Here is a 16,077-nt window from a genome sequence, read left to right as displayed (position 1 = left end):
CCCTTTTACACAATGTTAAACAATGCCACAAACTAAAATCCCAAGGGTGGGGTTAGGGAAAAGGTGTACTAGGCCTGGAATTGAAGGAAAAAAAAAAAAGAAAGAAAAGAAACATACCTGACACTTGAGTAGTGATGTGGAATTGTTCAGAAAATAGAGGGCCTGGGCCAGAGACAAGGGCAAGCGGGTGGGTGTCTCGCAGCTGTGCAGGAATATGATTTCTAACACTTTGCAGCGCAGAAGGTGGCTTTCCATGGTAGTAAAGAACATCTCTCTGTGTGGAGAAGTGGAAGAGGGAGTTAACCATCACAATTATATTTCAAAGAACATATACCACAATTCACCCTGAATGTTTTAACACTGTCCTAAAAAAAGACAGCTGAGGGAATACAATGGAGACCTACATAATCACAACGCCTATGGACAGGACAGACATGGATTTGTTTATGAATTAATGAGTGTCAGTAGGAGGGAAAGTCTGACATTTAAAAAAGACAAGTTTAGGACACATTAAAAAGAATTACATCACACTGTATGAGAATAAATATTTCTGAATGCCTGTAATGTACCAGATAGTGTTTGCCACAAGAAAAAATTCTAAGATAAAGGCAGGTAATTATTCTAAAAAAGTTGATAGTTGAACAGAGCAAGAGGTGTGCGACAGGAACTCAGCATGGGCCACGTACACATGTATGTGAGCTGTGAGTATCGCCCCAGGGACACAGAGAAGAGAGAACACATTTGGTTAGGGGACCAGAAGTCTAGAGGAGGATATACTGAAGGAGTGGTCTAGGAGGAACAGATTCAAGGCAGGAGGCATCAAAGGAGGGAAAAAAAAACAAACAAAAAAACACACGCAATGAGAAAAAAGCATAGAGCTGTGGCACTGTGCCTTCATAAATTTCAGTAGGACTTGGAGAGTCCCAGTGGGACCCTTGCCCTCGGCAAGGTTCACTGCAGTTTCACAGCAAAGGTGGACTGGATAACTTTAGAAACTTCTGAGCAAGGGAGTGACAAAACAAGCTGTTTCAGGAAAGTCAATCACACTTATTGTTTTTAAAGTAGTCAGCTTCCCAAAAGGGCTCTGGATCCCAGGTACACAGATGCATTTCTGGGCTGACTGAAGCTTTCTGGTTTGTTTGGTAGTCCTTGCCAGTTTCTGGAAGGCAGACAGCTTGAGAACAGAAGAGAAGATGGCAGCAAGAAGTGGTGCTATGCATGATAAGTGGTGTGTGATCCTGACTGCAATCCAAGCTACTTGGGAGGCAGAAGTGGGAGGAACACTTTGAACAGAAGTTCAGAGTCGGCCTGGGCAACAGAGTGAAACCTTGTCTCAAAAAAGAAAACAAATTCAATTTTGCATTTTAAATTTTCCCTTACCTTTGTCTTCTACCACACACACACATATTTGTGCAAAACAGAGTTTAAAAAGAAGAATGAATACTTTCAACCTTTGCTTCTTACTTCAAAACTTTCGAAGACTCTAGAATATTTTTGAAAATCCATCTCATCTCTTTAACGGTTTCCTATAATTTTCTACATCTTCTTTCATACACAGAAGCCCATATTATTGTATTTGTATATTTGCAAGCTATTCCTCAAATTCTTTTAAGGTGTATATTACTTTGCTCACAAGACAACTTTCCTATTTAATAACCTTTTTTTAAAAAATATTTTTAAATATCTTTATTTATTTTTATGTGGTGCTAGGATTAAACCCAGGGCCTCGCATGTGCTAGACAAGCACTCTACCGCTGAGCCATAATCCCAGCCCCTAATAACCTTTTATTTTGAAGTGCATTTTCTTATCCAATTTTTATGCCATAGCCTGCGTAAATTTTGTCCTGGCTTACCACCATTTGGCCCAGTTATCCCACTCCTCAGCATATACCCCATGGACTTAATTAAAATCAGCATACTATAGTGATGGCGGCCACATCAATAGCATTTATAGCAGCTCAATTCACAATAGCTAAGCTATAGAACCAACATAGGTGCTCTTCAACAGAAAAATGGATAAAGAAAATGTGGTATATATACACAATGGAATATTACTCTGCCATAAAGAATGGATGAAACTGGAGGCTATCATGCTAAGTGAAATAAGCCAATCCCTCAAAAAAAAAAAAAAAAAAAACAAGGCTGAATGTTCTGATACGCAGATGCTAACACAGAATAAGGGGATGGGGGGAAGAACAGAAGTTCACTGGATTAGACAAAGAGGAATGAAGGGAGGGGAAGGGAGATGGGAATAGGAAAGACAGGAAAGTTGATTTATTCTACTATCTTCATATATGAATACATGATCAGTGTTAACTCCACATCATGTACAACCACAAAAATGGGAAGTTATACTCCATGTATGTATGTAAAAATACATCCTACTGTCATGTATAAGAAAAAAAAAAAAAACCCAAACAAACAAAAAACAAGAAAGTCACGGTTGCTGTGATGCATGCCTATAATCCCAGCAAGGCTGAGAAAGGTGGACTGCAAGTTTGAGAGGGGCCTTAGCAACTTGGGAAGGCCCTAAGCAACTTAGACCTTGTCTCAAAAAATTTCAAAAAAGGGCTGGGGATATGGCTCAATGGTCAAGCACCTCTGAGTTCAATTCCCAATATCAAAAAACAAATGAATAAAACAAAACAAGAACAAAACAAATCTAGGAAAATAACATACATATACTAGTATATTAAAACAATCAGTTTTTTATTATCTCCCCAATATTGTTATTTCTGATCACACACTGCATTTACCAGTCTGCTCCCTCCCGCCCCCACTACAGGGAATGGGGATTGAACCCAGGGGCACTCTACCACTGAGCTTCTTTGTTTTTTGAAACAGGGTCTTTTTAAGTTACCCAGGTTGCAAACATGCAATCCCCCTGCTTCAGCCTCCTGAGTCACTGTGATTACAGATATGTACCACTGCACTTGGCTCTGTTTTTTTTTTTTTAAATGTCTTTTTAATTTGAAATTATTCCTCAATCTTTCTTTGTCTTTCATGACATTTTTGAAAAGTACAGGTTAATTTTTTATAGACCGTCTCTCATTTGAGAGTTGTCTAATATTTTCCTATGAATAGATTAAGATTATACATTTTTGGCAGGAGAACTCCAAAAACAATGTTGTTATTCTCAGTGACTCATAAGAAGAAGCACATAATGCCAACTTGTCCTGCTATTGGTATTAACTTTGATCACTTGATCACGGTGGTGCCTCCATTGTACTTTATTTTTCCTTTGCAATAAATGAGTATATTGTGGTGATATACTTGGAGGCATTAAAATATCTTGTTCCTTCATAAACTTTCACCATTTTAGTATCCATTCAATTCTGAATTAATCATTATTATGGTCAAAACATCATTTTTCCCCCCTTAAATCATCATTTCTTCTTCCATTTTGATTTTTTAATCTTCTTGGTATCAGGGATTGAACCCAGGGGCACTTAACTAAGCTACTTCCCCAGGCCTTTTTATTTTTTATTTTGAGACTAAGTTCTTGCTAAGTTGCTTAGGGCTTTGCTAAATTGCTGTCTGGCTTTGAATTTACAATCCTTCTGCCTTAATCCCCCGAGATGCAGGAATTACGGATATGTGCTACCTCATCCAGCCTGGTTTACTTTTCTATGATAAAGAGAAAGGTTCCTTCCTGTCAGTATTGGAGTCATGAATTCCTATTTTACTAAATAGATACAATCTTCACTCTATCATTTTGGAGCTCAAATTATCCCAATTCCACTGACAGAAGCCCCTTAAGCTGACTCATGTCTTGACATATTCTGAACATTTTTTGGACATTTTCTTACTTTCTGATACAAATGTGTCAGTCTTATCTTGTGCTGGAATCAGCCATTTCTTCAAGGATTGTAGACTCCTTTCAGAGTCTACTGGTATTTAGAATCAAAGATTTGGGTATAAGGTGTGCCCACTAAAACTAAGGTGAATATGCTCTATGCTTTCTCAGTGTGCAGAGGTAGGAAACAGATGTATGAATACACACACATACATACACAAACATGTTTATGTAAAATATATATATAAATATACCCTCATACATCTACATCTATTCCTACATTTATCTATAATTGTTAGAAACCACAAGTTCTTATTGATACCTCCAGTTCCAATCCAGCCCCACAGGATTCCTTCTATCTTTTCCCTTTCATATGAGTAACTCTCTTCTCTGACAGTGAGAAACTTGGCTCTCATTATCCATAATAAATTTATTTGTTTAATCCTAGAATACACATAAGATAGTTTTTGATTTGTTAATCCATGCCTCTGTGAAAAAGAAACCTAGTAAATAGAGTTCAATATTTATTTACAGTCCACTCTGTCTTTAGCATGAGGATGTTTAGTCCAAACATTGTTAATGAAGAACCAATTAGTGGTTGCCAGGAGCTGGGAAGGATGGATGTTTATGGCTACAGAAGGTTAGCAAAAGGGATCCTCATGGTGATGGTAAAGTTTTGTATGTTGACATACATCTATACAGACCTACATACAAAATGAGTGCATGTAAGATGGGTAGAATTTGAAAACTAACATTGAATTTTATCAACGTTAATTTCCTGTTTGGGATATTGTACTATAGTTATGCAAGACACAAGCACTGGGGAAAAACAGGGCGAAGGATACCTCTTTCTAATAGTAATTCCTGTACATCTATAATTATTTTAAAATAAAAGTTTTTCTTAAAAAGTTACATGGCTGGGTGTGGTGGCGCATGACTATAATCCCAGCGACTCAGGAGGCGGGGGCAGAAGGACCACAAATTCAAAGCCAGCCTCAGCAAGTTAGTGAAGCCCTAAGCAACTTAGTGAGACCCTGTCTCAAAATAAAAAATGCAAAAGGGTCAGGGATGTAGCTCAGTGTTAAGTACCCCTAGGCTCAATCCCTGGTATAAATAAATAAACAAACAAACAAATAAATAAGGGCTAGGGATGTAGCTCAGTGGTAGAGCGCTTGCCTTGCATGTATGAGGCACTGGGTTTGATCCTCAACACCACACAAAAATAAAGAAATAAAAATAAAGATACTGTGTCCATCTACAGCTAAAAAATATTAATAAATCAATAAATTTTTTCAAAACGTTAGTTGATGGATTTGGGATATATAGCTCAGTGCCTAGCATGAATGAGACCCTTGGTTTGGTCCCCAGCACTGCCCCATTCCAAAGAAAATATCCTAAAACAAAAGTTACTTAGGCTTATCACTCGTTTCTCCTCCATTATTTTATTAATTTTAAATACAATTAATGTTTGTAGTTCACTTGATTTTTTAGAATGTAAAACATCATGGCTCCCAAAAGTTTAAAAGTTGTAACCACACAAAAAAGGCATGCTCAGGAAGGTATTTACCACCACCACTGTCGCCATTACCATCCCAGTCAAATACCTTTTCTTCTTTCTACCCAGTCTCATCCATCCTCTGTCTGTAAGACATTTTATTACTCTGTGGTTCATCTTAACTTTTTTTCTATAAATATCATAATCATGCATATTTTTGGGTTTTTTCCTTAAGATATATTATTGTTCATATTCTTTTGTATTTTGCTTTTTTTAAAAAACATCTAACAATATATTTTGCATGTGTGCATAAAACCCAGGGTTACTAACACTGAACCACACCTCAGCCCTTCTTATTTTTTATTTTGAGACAGGAATCCTCATGCCGCAACCCCTCAAGTTGCTGAGATTATAGACCTGTATTAACATGTCTGGCTTGTTTCTAATAATTTGTAATCATTAACAATATTGTAGTAAATACTCTTTTACCAATACTTCGTATTATTAGAAATGTGTCTTCAGGGTGAATTCTAGAAGTGAGAATTCTGGGTCTCGTGCCTCTTCCCAAGAAATTAGGCCTTAATTGCAAATAATAATAAATGGGGAACCTCCTTTCAAATGGTTAAAGAGACATAATCAATTTTCCTTCTCCTTCCTTCTTTTTTAATCTACATTTGGAGTTTTCTCTCGAAATTGTTTCCAGCAGGCAGGATAGACAGAAAAGTTAATTTATGCAAAATGACTTCCTAGAAATATTTTTCTTTTCTAATGAAAAAACACAACTAGACTCACCTTTGACTCCTTTCAGGGATGTCCAGCACAAACCCAAACATCATCTCAGCAATTTTATTGGAGCTGCAGGTAGGAGTCCTATCCACCTCTACAGCTATGGACAGCATCCTCTGAAGCTGGCACACAATCCTGAGTCCAGAACATAGGACACGAGTGAGTGGGAGTGCAACAAGAGGCCATCATGTGGCTGGAACGTCCCCTACCAGTGGTATAACGAGAACACACTATTAAGGGATCTTGTAAACCATATACCGGGTCAGGGAAAACTACTCCAATTATCCGCATGCTTTTATCTAGCAATTTCACCTGCTGGAGTCTCTTTTGCCAGTTTATACTATCTGAACCTCTCAGAACCTGGGTTGAACTGCAAAAGCAAGCTGCTTTGCAATTCAAAAATAGAACTGCACAATTTTAAGGGTGGAGAGAATTTTAAGAACTAGCTAATCTATAACTTCCCTATTTTGTATATGATATAAATAGGCTCAGTGACTGAAAATTATTTGAATTTTTTGATATAGGAGAAAATACGTATGTCATAATTTTATCCTGTTACTGGTTTCATACTAAATTCAGTCTCAGAACTTCCACTGGTGGAACCTGACCTTCTTTTTCATCAGACTTAACTGTGGCAGAAAGCTGACCTGATGTGGCATTAGGAATCCAGGCATCCAGGCAATGCCTCAGAAAGGTGAGCCTGACCTGACACCAGCCTTTTCTAAAATGTATTATTTATGATAAAAGAAATGGCTTTGTTTTCAGAAAATCTCCATCCAGTGACACAACAGATAGACAAGGGATTCTGGCTACATAAACTGTTTGCCCTTCAACAAATTACTAAACTGCTGAGTCCAAGTCTCACTCATAAAAGGGGAAATAATACCACGTATTTCACAAGGTGAGAGTGATATGTAAAATATCTGACAAAAAGAGACTCACTGATGGTAAATGGTAGTACCTTTAATTATTAATGATAAGATCATGATATAATAGGGAGCCCTATTATTATTTCTACTAGTATTTACATATAAAATATATTATGAGGATTATTGTATGAAATTAGCTTCCACTGAAGGAGGCTTGTCTACCTTCCTCTTGGGTTTGTATATGATTTCTCTGGAATAACCCCACTTTAGGGACCTTCCACAATATGCCAAAATAAATGCTTTACTGTTCTAAAACGGTATTCTTTTTGGGACAAGATTGTCTCCTAAATTAGCTGAAGCTCATAGGGTTAATATAAAAGTTAGTTTGCTGCAACTATGTTATAATATAATATGTGAACTTAGGTGCAAATGCAATAATTTGGAATGTCAAGTGTGATCAAGATGATTGATATGGAATTCTACATTACCAATATAAAGGCAGCCATAGTCTCTAAAATCCTGGTCACCTCTCAAGAAATGTGAAGGCCACACTCAATTCCATAAAAGAAATCCTGTGAGTTGGGTGTTATAGCACATGCTTATAATCCCAGCTACTCAGGAGGCTGAGGCAGGAGGACTGAAAGATCTAGGCCAGACTCAGCAACTTAGCAAGATCTTGTCTCAAAATAAAATAAAAGGGCTGGGGATGTAGCTCATTGGTAGAGCACTTGCTTAACATGTGCAGCAAGGCCTTGGATTCAATCCCTAGTAATGAGGGAAAAGAAGAAAAATGAAACACTGTGAATCTCTTTCACAGTCTGAAGTTATGAGACCTGCCCTGGTCTGAGTCATTGCCATTATACCTGTCGGAACCTGCAGGTTGAACTGTTATTTTTTTCCCTATTAAGGGACCAAACACAGGTTTCTGAGGATTAATGGTTGGAATGTTACTACCCACCACTCCCATGTTGGGGAAATGATGAGTAGGTATGACCCTTTATTGGCTCTTGAAACCCAGGAATGGGAGGGCAGGGTACTCTAACTTTTGTTTCACTTCTGCTTTGTCCATCTGTACTCGCTTGGTGAAGTCTTATTTACCTAGGGGTGAATTTGCTTCTGTTTTACTGTCAAACTAGCCTTTAGTTAAAATAAGTCTTTAGTAAGAAACAGTCTATGTTGTAAGAGTTGTTAACTTTGAGTAAACTGTTCTTCAGAACAGGTGCTATTCTTTAAAACCTAATAGCTCAGGGAAAGACAACTTTGCCTGCCCCTTACAACTGATTGGTATTCTTGGTCAGGTTAGACTGGGGAGAAGGATGTCCACCGCTGGCCTTTAAGATTCCTGTTTCTGAAGAAGTTTGATTCCCATCTTCAGTTACTGCTTTGACCAGCCACTTAATAACATCTCTGCAATAGAAAGAAGAGTCACATCATATAGGGCTTAGGTGATACAAGTAAGTAAAAATATCTCAAAGTCAAAATAACTTTTGATGATCACTTAGATAACCAAGATAAAAATGGTAGGCTGAATGCACACACCTAATTTGTTTATTCCTAAAACCTCACTAATATTACAGCAAATAATTATATAAAGAATTCACAAGGGCGGGCTGGGGTTGTAGCTCAGTGGTAGAGCACTTGCCTAGCATGCTAGAGGCCCTAGGTTCGATCCCAAGCACCACATAAAACTAAATAAACAGAATAAAGGTATCGTGTCCATCTACAACTAAAAACAAAACAAAACAAAAAACCCCCTCCACCTTTAAAAGAAAAAAAGAATTCATAAGGAAGAGGAAAGGACACAACAACAGTAAAATTTTGGAAGGTGGAAGGATATTCACTACTATGTAATATTATAAAGTTGTCAAAGTGAATAAGCTACATTGACAAAGTAATATGGACAAATCTTAGAATTATAAAATATTAAGTGAAAAATAAGAGTCCAGATAGTTTAAATATAGAATGCTACCCTTTATTGTTATTTATTTTATTTATTTTTTTGGTACTGGGGATTGAACCCAGGGGTGCTCTACTGAACTGCAACCCCAACCCTTTTTATTTTTTTGGGATAGGGTCTCACTAAGTTGTTTAGAGCCTCACTAAATTGACCATGCTGGCTTTAAACTTGAGATCCTCTGTCTGCCTCAGCCTCCCAAGTTGCTGGGATTACAGGTACATGCCATAGCACTAGCATGAAACCTTTTAATATAAAGCTAAAGGAAGCCAAAATAAAAATATATACTTTGAAGAACACATGTATATGCTATAAAGTTACACAGTAGGAAAAAAATGAGAACATTCATAGTGGACATGAAGGATGATCACTCAGGTGCGGGGAGATGTAAAGATGGGGATTGGATGTATGTATATATAGGGAATTGTCAAGATCCTCATCTTTGATTTGGGGGGATAGGTTAAGACATGCTGACTATAAAATTAAAGGTAACTAGATAACTAAAAACAAATAAGGCGAGTGTGTCATGTTTTAAGGATAATGATTAATCCAAATATATGAATTTGGCAAAGGAATAAATTTTATTTTTTTAATTGACTTAGAACACAAAGCTGAATCCTAAGCTAGCAGTAGAAAAGAGCAATCCTATATATGCTGCCTCCCTGCCAAAAAAAAAAAAAAAAAAGAAGGGAAAACAAAGAAAAAACATTCCAATAAGCTTTGCAAATGATAGTAGTAGGTTTCTCTGAAAGAGAAAGGTGAAAGGAAGTATGTTAAAATAAGTAGAAGGGCTTAAATTTGCTTAAGAAATTTTTATACTCCTATATCTTCTTCACCAACCCTGTAGACTACGGGTTCCCTTTGTGGAGAGGTCAAACAGAATCTCTGATAGGGGATACCAGAGGCAATGTGGACACAAAGGTATCAAAACAAACAGGGGCACTAAAATGAACACAGGAACACTGAATGCAGAGACCCTTGTCATCATCTCACACCTGTCTTCAAAACCCTGGAATCCTGTTCTTTGACTTGAAGGAACTGGAAATCTCTGGAAAACTCGACTAGCTCAGGTAGAAAGACCTGAAAATGCTGATGTGTTGATATGGGAGACTGTCTTAAAAAATGGGAAACCAGTTCCACCTACTGGGAAGTGCAGAGATGGCAAGTACTTCGTGTCCTCAGAATTTCCATCATTTTTTCAATCTCTCACCTTTAAACAGGGATAAATTACTAAGGCTTATCAGATGTCTAGAAAACTTCTAATACAAGAGACATTTACTAATTAGCTATTAAAAAAAGTGACTTGGTAGAAAGTGATATATTCAGAGAATAAACTAAACCAAAAATCTATGACCAGTACTGAAGATATGAAATGGTATGGGTCCAGGAAAGAACAAGAATAGATACTATTTGTTGATTTTAATAAGAAACATGTTAAGAAAAAATAAAAGAGTTCTTGAAAATTGTAAATAGCTATGTGTGGTGGTGTATGCCTATAATCCCAGCAATTAAGGAGGCGGAGGTAGGAGGATCACAAGTTTGAGGCTGGCCTGAAAACTTAGCAAGACTCTGTCTCAAAATGAAAAATGAAAAAGGGTAGGAATATGGTTCCATGGTAAAGTGGCCCTTAGTTCAATACCCAGTAGCACAAAAAAAAAAAAAAAAGAAAAAGAAAAAGAAAGAAAATTAGAAACGTGATAATAAAAATGAGAAATCCATTTTCTAGAAACGAAAAATTACATTTCCAGACTGAAATGGCCCACTGAATATCAAATACAATGGATGAATATAGATATCCAAGAGCGCTCTACAACTTCCAGAGGAAAAAACAATGACACACATGAAGAATCACTAATCAAAATAGCTCATGACTTCTTAACAGCAATTTTGGAAGCAAGAGGACATAGTTATTTCTAACTAGATATTTAAATTCAGCCTAGTTATCAATCAATGTGTGAAAAAATGTTTTAGATATACAAGATCTCAAAAACTTTACTTCCCATACAATTTTCTTTGGAAGCTCTAGACTGATTCATCAAATGAAGGGAGTTAGCTGGAGGTGTTGACACATGCCTGTAATTGCATTGACTTTGGAGGTTGAGGCCGGAGGACTATTTGAGCCCAGAAGTTTGAGGCCAGCCTGGGTGACAGTGAGAACCTATCCTAAACAAACATACAAAATAAACAAGCAAATCTAACAAGGGAGTAAACCAAGAAAGAAAAAGACACAGGGCAAACAAAGATCCAAGATTGAAAAGAGTAAAAGGAATACTCAAGTTTATGATCAATACTGGCAAAGAGGACAACCAATACAGATTGAAGAGGTCAAAATGTTTCAACTCAGATCTTCACAAAGAAGAAGCTGATGACCCGGCATAATAGTGCCTACTTGGTAATCTCAGGAGGCTGAGGCAGGAGGACTCCAAGTTTGAGGACAACCTGGACAATTTAGTGAGACCTTGTCTAAAAAACAAAACAAAACAAAACACCAAACCAAACCAAAAAACAAAAACAACAACAACCCCCAGAAACCCAGGGATGTAGCTCAGTGGTAAAGATCTTCTGGGTTTAATCTCCAGTATGGGAGACTTCCAATATGAATCTTAAAGGGACTGAAACCTAGATGGCAAAGAATTTGAGGTTGACTTCTCATATGCACAAAGATTAAGTTCTAGCCTAAGATCCCCAACCTAGAAATAAATTTTTTTCTCTTTAATATTAACATACAGTAGTTTCATATTCTGCAGCTTTCAGAAGCTCTACAAAAGAAAAAAAAAAAAAAAAAAGACTCCACATGCTGTAATCCCAGTGACTTGGGAGGCTAAGGCAGGAGGATTGCAAGTTTGAGGCCAGCCTGGACAACCCAGTAAGACCCTGTTTCAAAATAAAAAATTAAAACGTGCTGGGAATGTAGTTCCGTAGTAGAGCATCCTCGGGTTCAATCCTGAAAACACATACACACTTGCTTCCTATTGAACTGAAAACACACACACACACACACACACACACACGCTTCCTATTGAACTTGTTGTCAGCCAAATGACCTACTGTCATATTACTTTTCTAAAACTAGTTAGTGACAAATGAGATTAATACTGAATTCACTGAAGGATGGAAATAAAAATCAAAAACATGAAGGTTCCCCCCCTGGATCTCACAAGGTGTTTGAACCATACTAAAATAATTAGACCAATAGAAGTCTGATAGTCTTAAGAGTCATGGCACTTGCCACATTATTGGTGCAGGGAGGGTTTATCTATATAATAATGATCCCTGTTAGGGTATCTAGTGACCATAAAATCTCACCCAACAGATACTGTGCTACCCACCTATAGCCCCTTACATATTGTCTTCCCATGGCTATGGTGGCTGATTACCTGACATTGTGGGGCTGCTTGTCACAGGACAGCACAGTGTTTGCAATAGATTGCTGCAGGTGCTGCCGCTGTCTCCTCAGGATCTGCTGAAAGTCATCTTCTAGGGTCTGTACTACATAACGCAGGAAAAGGACTCGCCCAGGCAGAGTTTGACCCTGTGGGACAAGGAATGAGAAGTCAGTCTTTTTTTTCAGTTTCTTGGATGGCAGTAAGATGTCATACCCACTAAGCCTAAGAAAAGGTCATGAGTTAACAAGTTTGTACCTAAAAGAAAGGTTTCTTGGCCAGGTGCAGTGGTGCCCACCTGTAATCCCAGAAGCTTAGGAGGTTAAGGCAGGAGGATTGAGAGTTCAAAGCCAGGGCTGGGGATATAGCTCAGTTGGTGCTTCCCATGTGTGCATGAGGCCCTGGGTTCAATTCCCAGCACCAAAAAAAAAAAAAAAAAAAAAAAAAAAAAAGAGTTCAAAGCCAGTCTCAGCAACTTATCAAGACTCTGTCTCTAAATTAAAAAAATAAAATAAAATGGGTTGGGGAGGCAGCTCAGTGGTTATGTGTCCCTGGGTTCAGTCCTGGTGCCAAAAAAAAAAAAAAAAAAAAAAAAAAAAGGAAAAAAATAGGACAGCTGCTAAAAGAATCATACTCTGTAAGGTCTTAGAAACCATTTTATTTTGTTTTAGGGATTAAAAATGATTTATCTGTTCAAAGGATCTAGACACCTATGGATAATTTCCTAATGTCTAAGTTGCAACTGGAGGTCTAGAGTTGTCAGAATTGTAGATGTTTTGATTTTTAAGACTGCCATGAGAAGTCAAGTCTCTCTCTTACTCACTGGACTTTATCAGCCCAAGGATAAATTAAAAACTGGCTTGCAGATCACAGGAGAGAAACTGGTTTTTTAATAACTGCTGAGCTGCTAGAACAAACAACCATGATGTCCACCCTACTACTGAACTTGCAGTACCATGAGCTGATGCATACTCTTATTGTTTAAGCAAGTCCCAACTGTCACAGAGAATCCTGTCATAGGTAAAATGATCCTAACTGACACAGGCAAAGAACACGGGCTTTGGTGGCACAGAGACCTTATGTTTTGTTGCTGTTATTTGCTTTAAAGGTAGCTTCATCCCTGATTTAACTTACCTGTTTGGAGTCTGAGTGTCTTTGTGATTTGTTGGGTATAATTCTAACTTACCAAAGACAGTGTTGATACCTGACACATAGCAAGCAGGCATGTACAATTTGTTGGCTTCCATTTACTGGGAGACAAGTGTTAGGAGCTCAGGAGCTCAAAAGGCACCAAATGTTTCTGGGATATGTGAGAACTTTCAAATTTCAGGGTGTATTCCCTTCCACAGTATGGTTCAGTTATCAGAAACCAGAACGACAATACTAAGTATATATCAGTATATATTTTAAAAAAAAGTATATTATTACTTTTGAGGAGGAAGTGATGATATCGTTGCCTTCCAAATGTGTATATTTTTCTCTGATCCTTAATAACTGATGCAAAAAAAATTGTCTTAAAAACCCACGTATTTAGATTGGGTGCAATGTATACCTATAATCTCAGCTATTCTGGAGGCTAAGAGGAAGGGGGAGGGCAAGTTCAAAGCTAGCCCAGGTTTAACTTAGTGAGACCCTATCTCAAAAACAAAAACAAAAACAAAACTGATGTAGTTTCATGGTAGAACACACCTGGGTTCAATTACCAGCACCAAACACACACAAAAAACCAAGTACTTGTGTTAAATCTGCAATAAAAGAAAGTCTTGTATTGATAATACTCTCTACCATACCAGTTCTCTCTGAAAGTCACCCTATATATCTCTGAAGAAATAGGCTTTTGCTATTTCTTAACATTAAACATGATCTACTGAATTATACTATGCTACATAAAGTCTGACTCACTCATGCAAAACTTCCACCTCTTATCTTCCAGAAATAACTATTCTTCATCATATCTAGGCATTATTTCCTGATTCTCCACTTTGGAAGATAAGGACAATCTGCAGAGATCATGTCCCTTTCATCTCCCAATCTTTGTCCTCTGCACTTTTCACTTTATATAATAAAGGCTAATAAAAATCTCTCCTATGCTTTGTATCTAAATTGATTTTAAATGTTATAATTAGAGTTTACAGTGTCAGGACTATGTTAAAATTAATTACTATACTGGAAATCCATATACTATACTAAAAAAAAAAAAAAATCACGTTTTTTTTTTTTTAAGAACATTTCAACCCCAAGAAGATCCCTTGTGAATGAATGAATTAATTAATGTAGCTAATTCCCATTCCTCTCTAGATTTGCCTTTTCTAGACATTTCATATATACAGAATCACACAATATATGATTTATTTTTGGTGTGGTTTCTTTTATTTAGCTTAATGTTTTCTGAGGTTCACCCATAATTTATCTATATTATTAATTCCTTTTTATTGCCAAATAGTATTTCACTGTATGTATACAGTGCATCTTGTTTACCTATTCACAAGTAGGTAGACATTTTTTGGCTATTATAAGTAATCTTTCTATGAATATTCACATGTAAGTTGTCTCTTGACGTTTCCAAATTTTTTAGGTCTGTATCTAGAAGCTGAATATATAGACTGCATGATAAATTTATGTTTAACTTTTTAAAGAAACTGCCAAACTGTTTTCCAAAGTGGTTGTACCATTTACATTTTGCATCAGCAATGGATGAGATTTACTAGTCTCCATATTTTTTGCTAATGTTTGCTATTGTTTTCTCATATTTTTAAAAGTGTGGTAAATACACATATTAAATTTCTATCAGCCATTTTAAATGCACATAGTATTAAGTATATTCATAAGTTGTGCAAAAGATCTCTAGAAGTTTTCATCTTGCAACACTGAAACTCTACATTCATTAAACAACAACTTCCTGTTTCTTACTCTCCACAGTCCCTGGTAACTATCATTCTATTTTCTGTTTCATTGAATTTTTGATACCCCATTTAAGTGGAATCACATAGTATTTGTCCTTTAGTGACTAGCATATTTTACTTAGCATAGTGTCCTAAAGTTTCATCCCTGCTTTAGAATGTGACAAGATTTCCTTCCTTTTTAAGACAGAATAAACATTCCATTGGATGATTAAACCACATTTTGTTTATAGACTCACCCGTTGATAGATCCTGGGGTTGTTTCTTCTTGGTTATTGTAAATTATGCTGCTTCTGCACATGGGTTATACTTATTTCTTTGAGAACTTGCTTTCAATTTGTTTTCATATATAACTTAAATTGGGATTGCTGGATCACATGGTAATTCTATTAATTTTTTGAGGAGGTTTTCCATAGCAATTGTACCATTTCACAATTCCTTCAAGAGTGCACAGAGATTCCAATTTCTCCATTATCCTTAACAACACTTATTTTCCTCTTTAAAAATTTTAGAGTAGCCAATCTAATAAGTGGTATTTTCCTATTTCTTCATGATGTGGTCTTCTTAATGTGTTTATGTCCATTTGTTCTAAATTATCAAAATTTATCCATTTCTTCTAAGTTATCAAATTTGCTGGCACACAGTGGTTGGTTTGTAGTAATCTCTCATGATCTTTTGTGTTTCTGTGGTGTCAGCTGTAATGTGTCCCTTTTCATCTCTGATTTTATGTCTTCTTTCTTTTTCTTAGTCTACCTAAGGGTTTGTCTATTTTGTTCATCTTTTGGAGAACCAGCTCTTCCTGTGACCTTTTGTTGAAATTTAGGCATCTGAAATAATAACTACCTTTTCCAGTCTAGTTTAGATTGAGTTTCTGTAGAAGACAACTTTCACCAA

General features: G+C 36.7%; 1 protein-coding gene across 2 annotated transcripts in view; it reads right to left on the bottom strand.

Annotated features, from left to right (window-relative positions):
* Simc1 (SUMO interacting motifs containing 1) overlaps positions 1–16,077 on the bottom strand; it is an 85,118-nt gene that overhangs the window by 8,128 nt on the left and 60,913 nt on the right. For both annotated transcript variants that reach the window (XM_046467977.2, XM_046467979.2), the window contains 4 exons: positions 12,278–12,432; positions 8,222–8,353; positions 6,084–6,212; positions 118–274 (listed from right to left, as the gene is read on the bottom strand). In XM_046467977.2, coding sequence (XP_046323933.1) covers positions 118–274; positions 6,084–6,212; positions 8,222–8,353; positions 12,278–12,432 — 573 coding nt within the window. The remainder of the gene's footprint in view (positions 1–117; positions 275–6,083; positions 6,213–8,221; positions 8,354–12,277; positions 12,433–16,077) is intronic.

This window comes from Marmota monax, unplaced genomic scaffold, assembly GCF_021218885.2.
Source record: "Marmota monax isolate L192 unplaced genomic scaffold, Marmota_monax_Labrador192_F-V1.1 WCK01_AAM20220418_F8-fsc00196, whole genome shotgun sequence".
Taxonomy (NCBI): domain Eukaryota; kingdom Metazoa; phylum Chordata; class Mammalia; order Rodentia; family Sciuridae; genus Marmota; species Marmota monax.
This window is presented reverse-complemented; position numbering and strand designations above follow the sequence as displayed.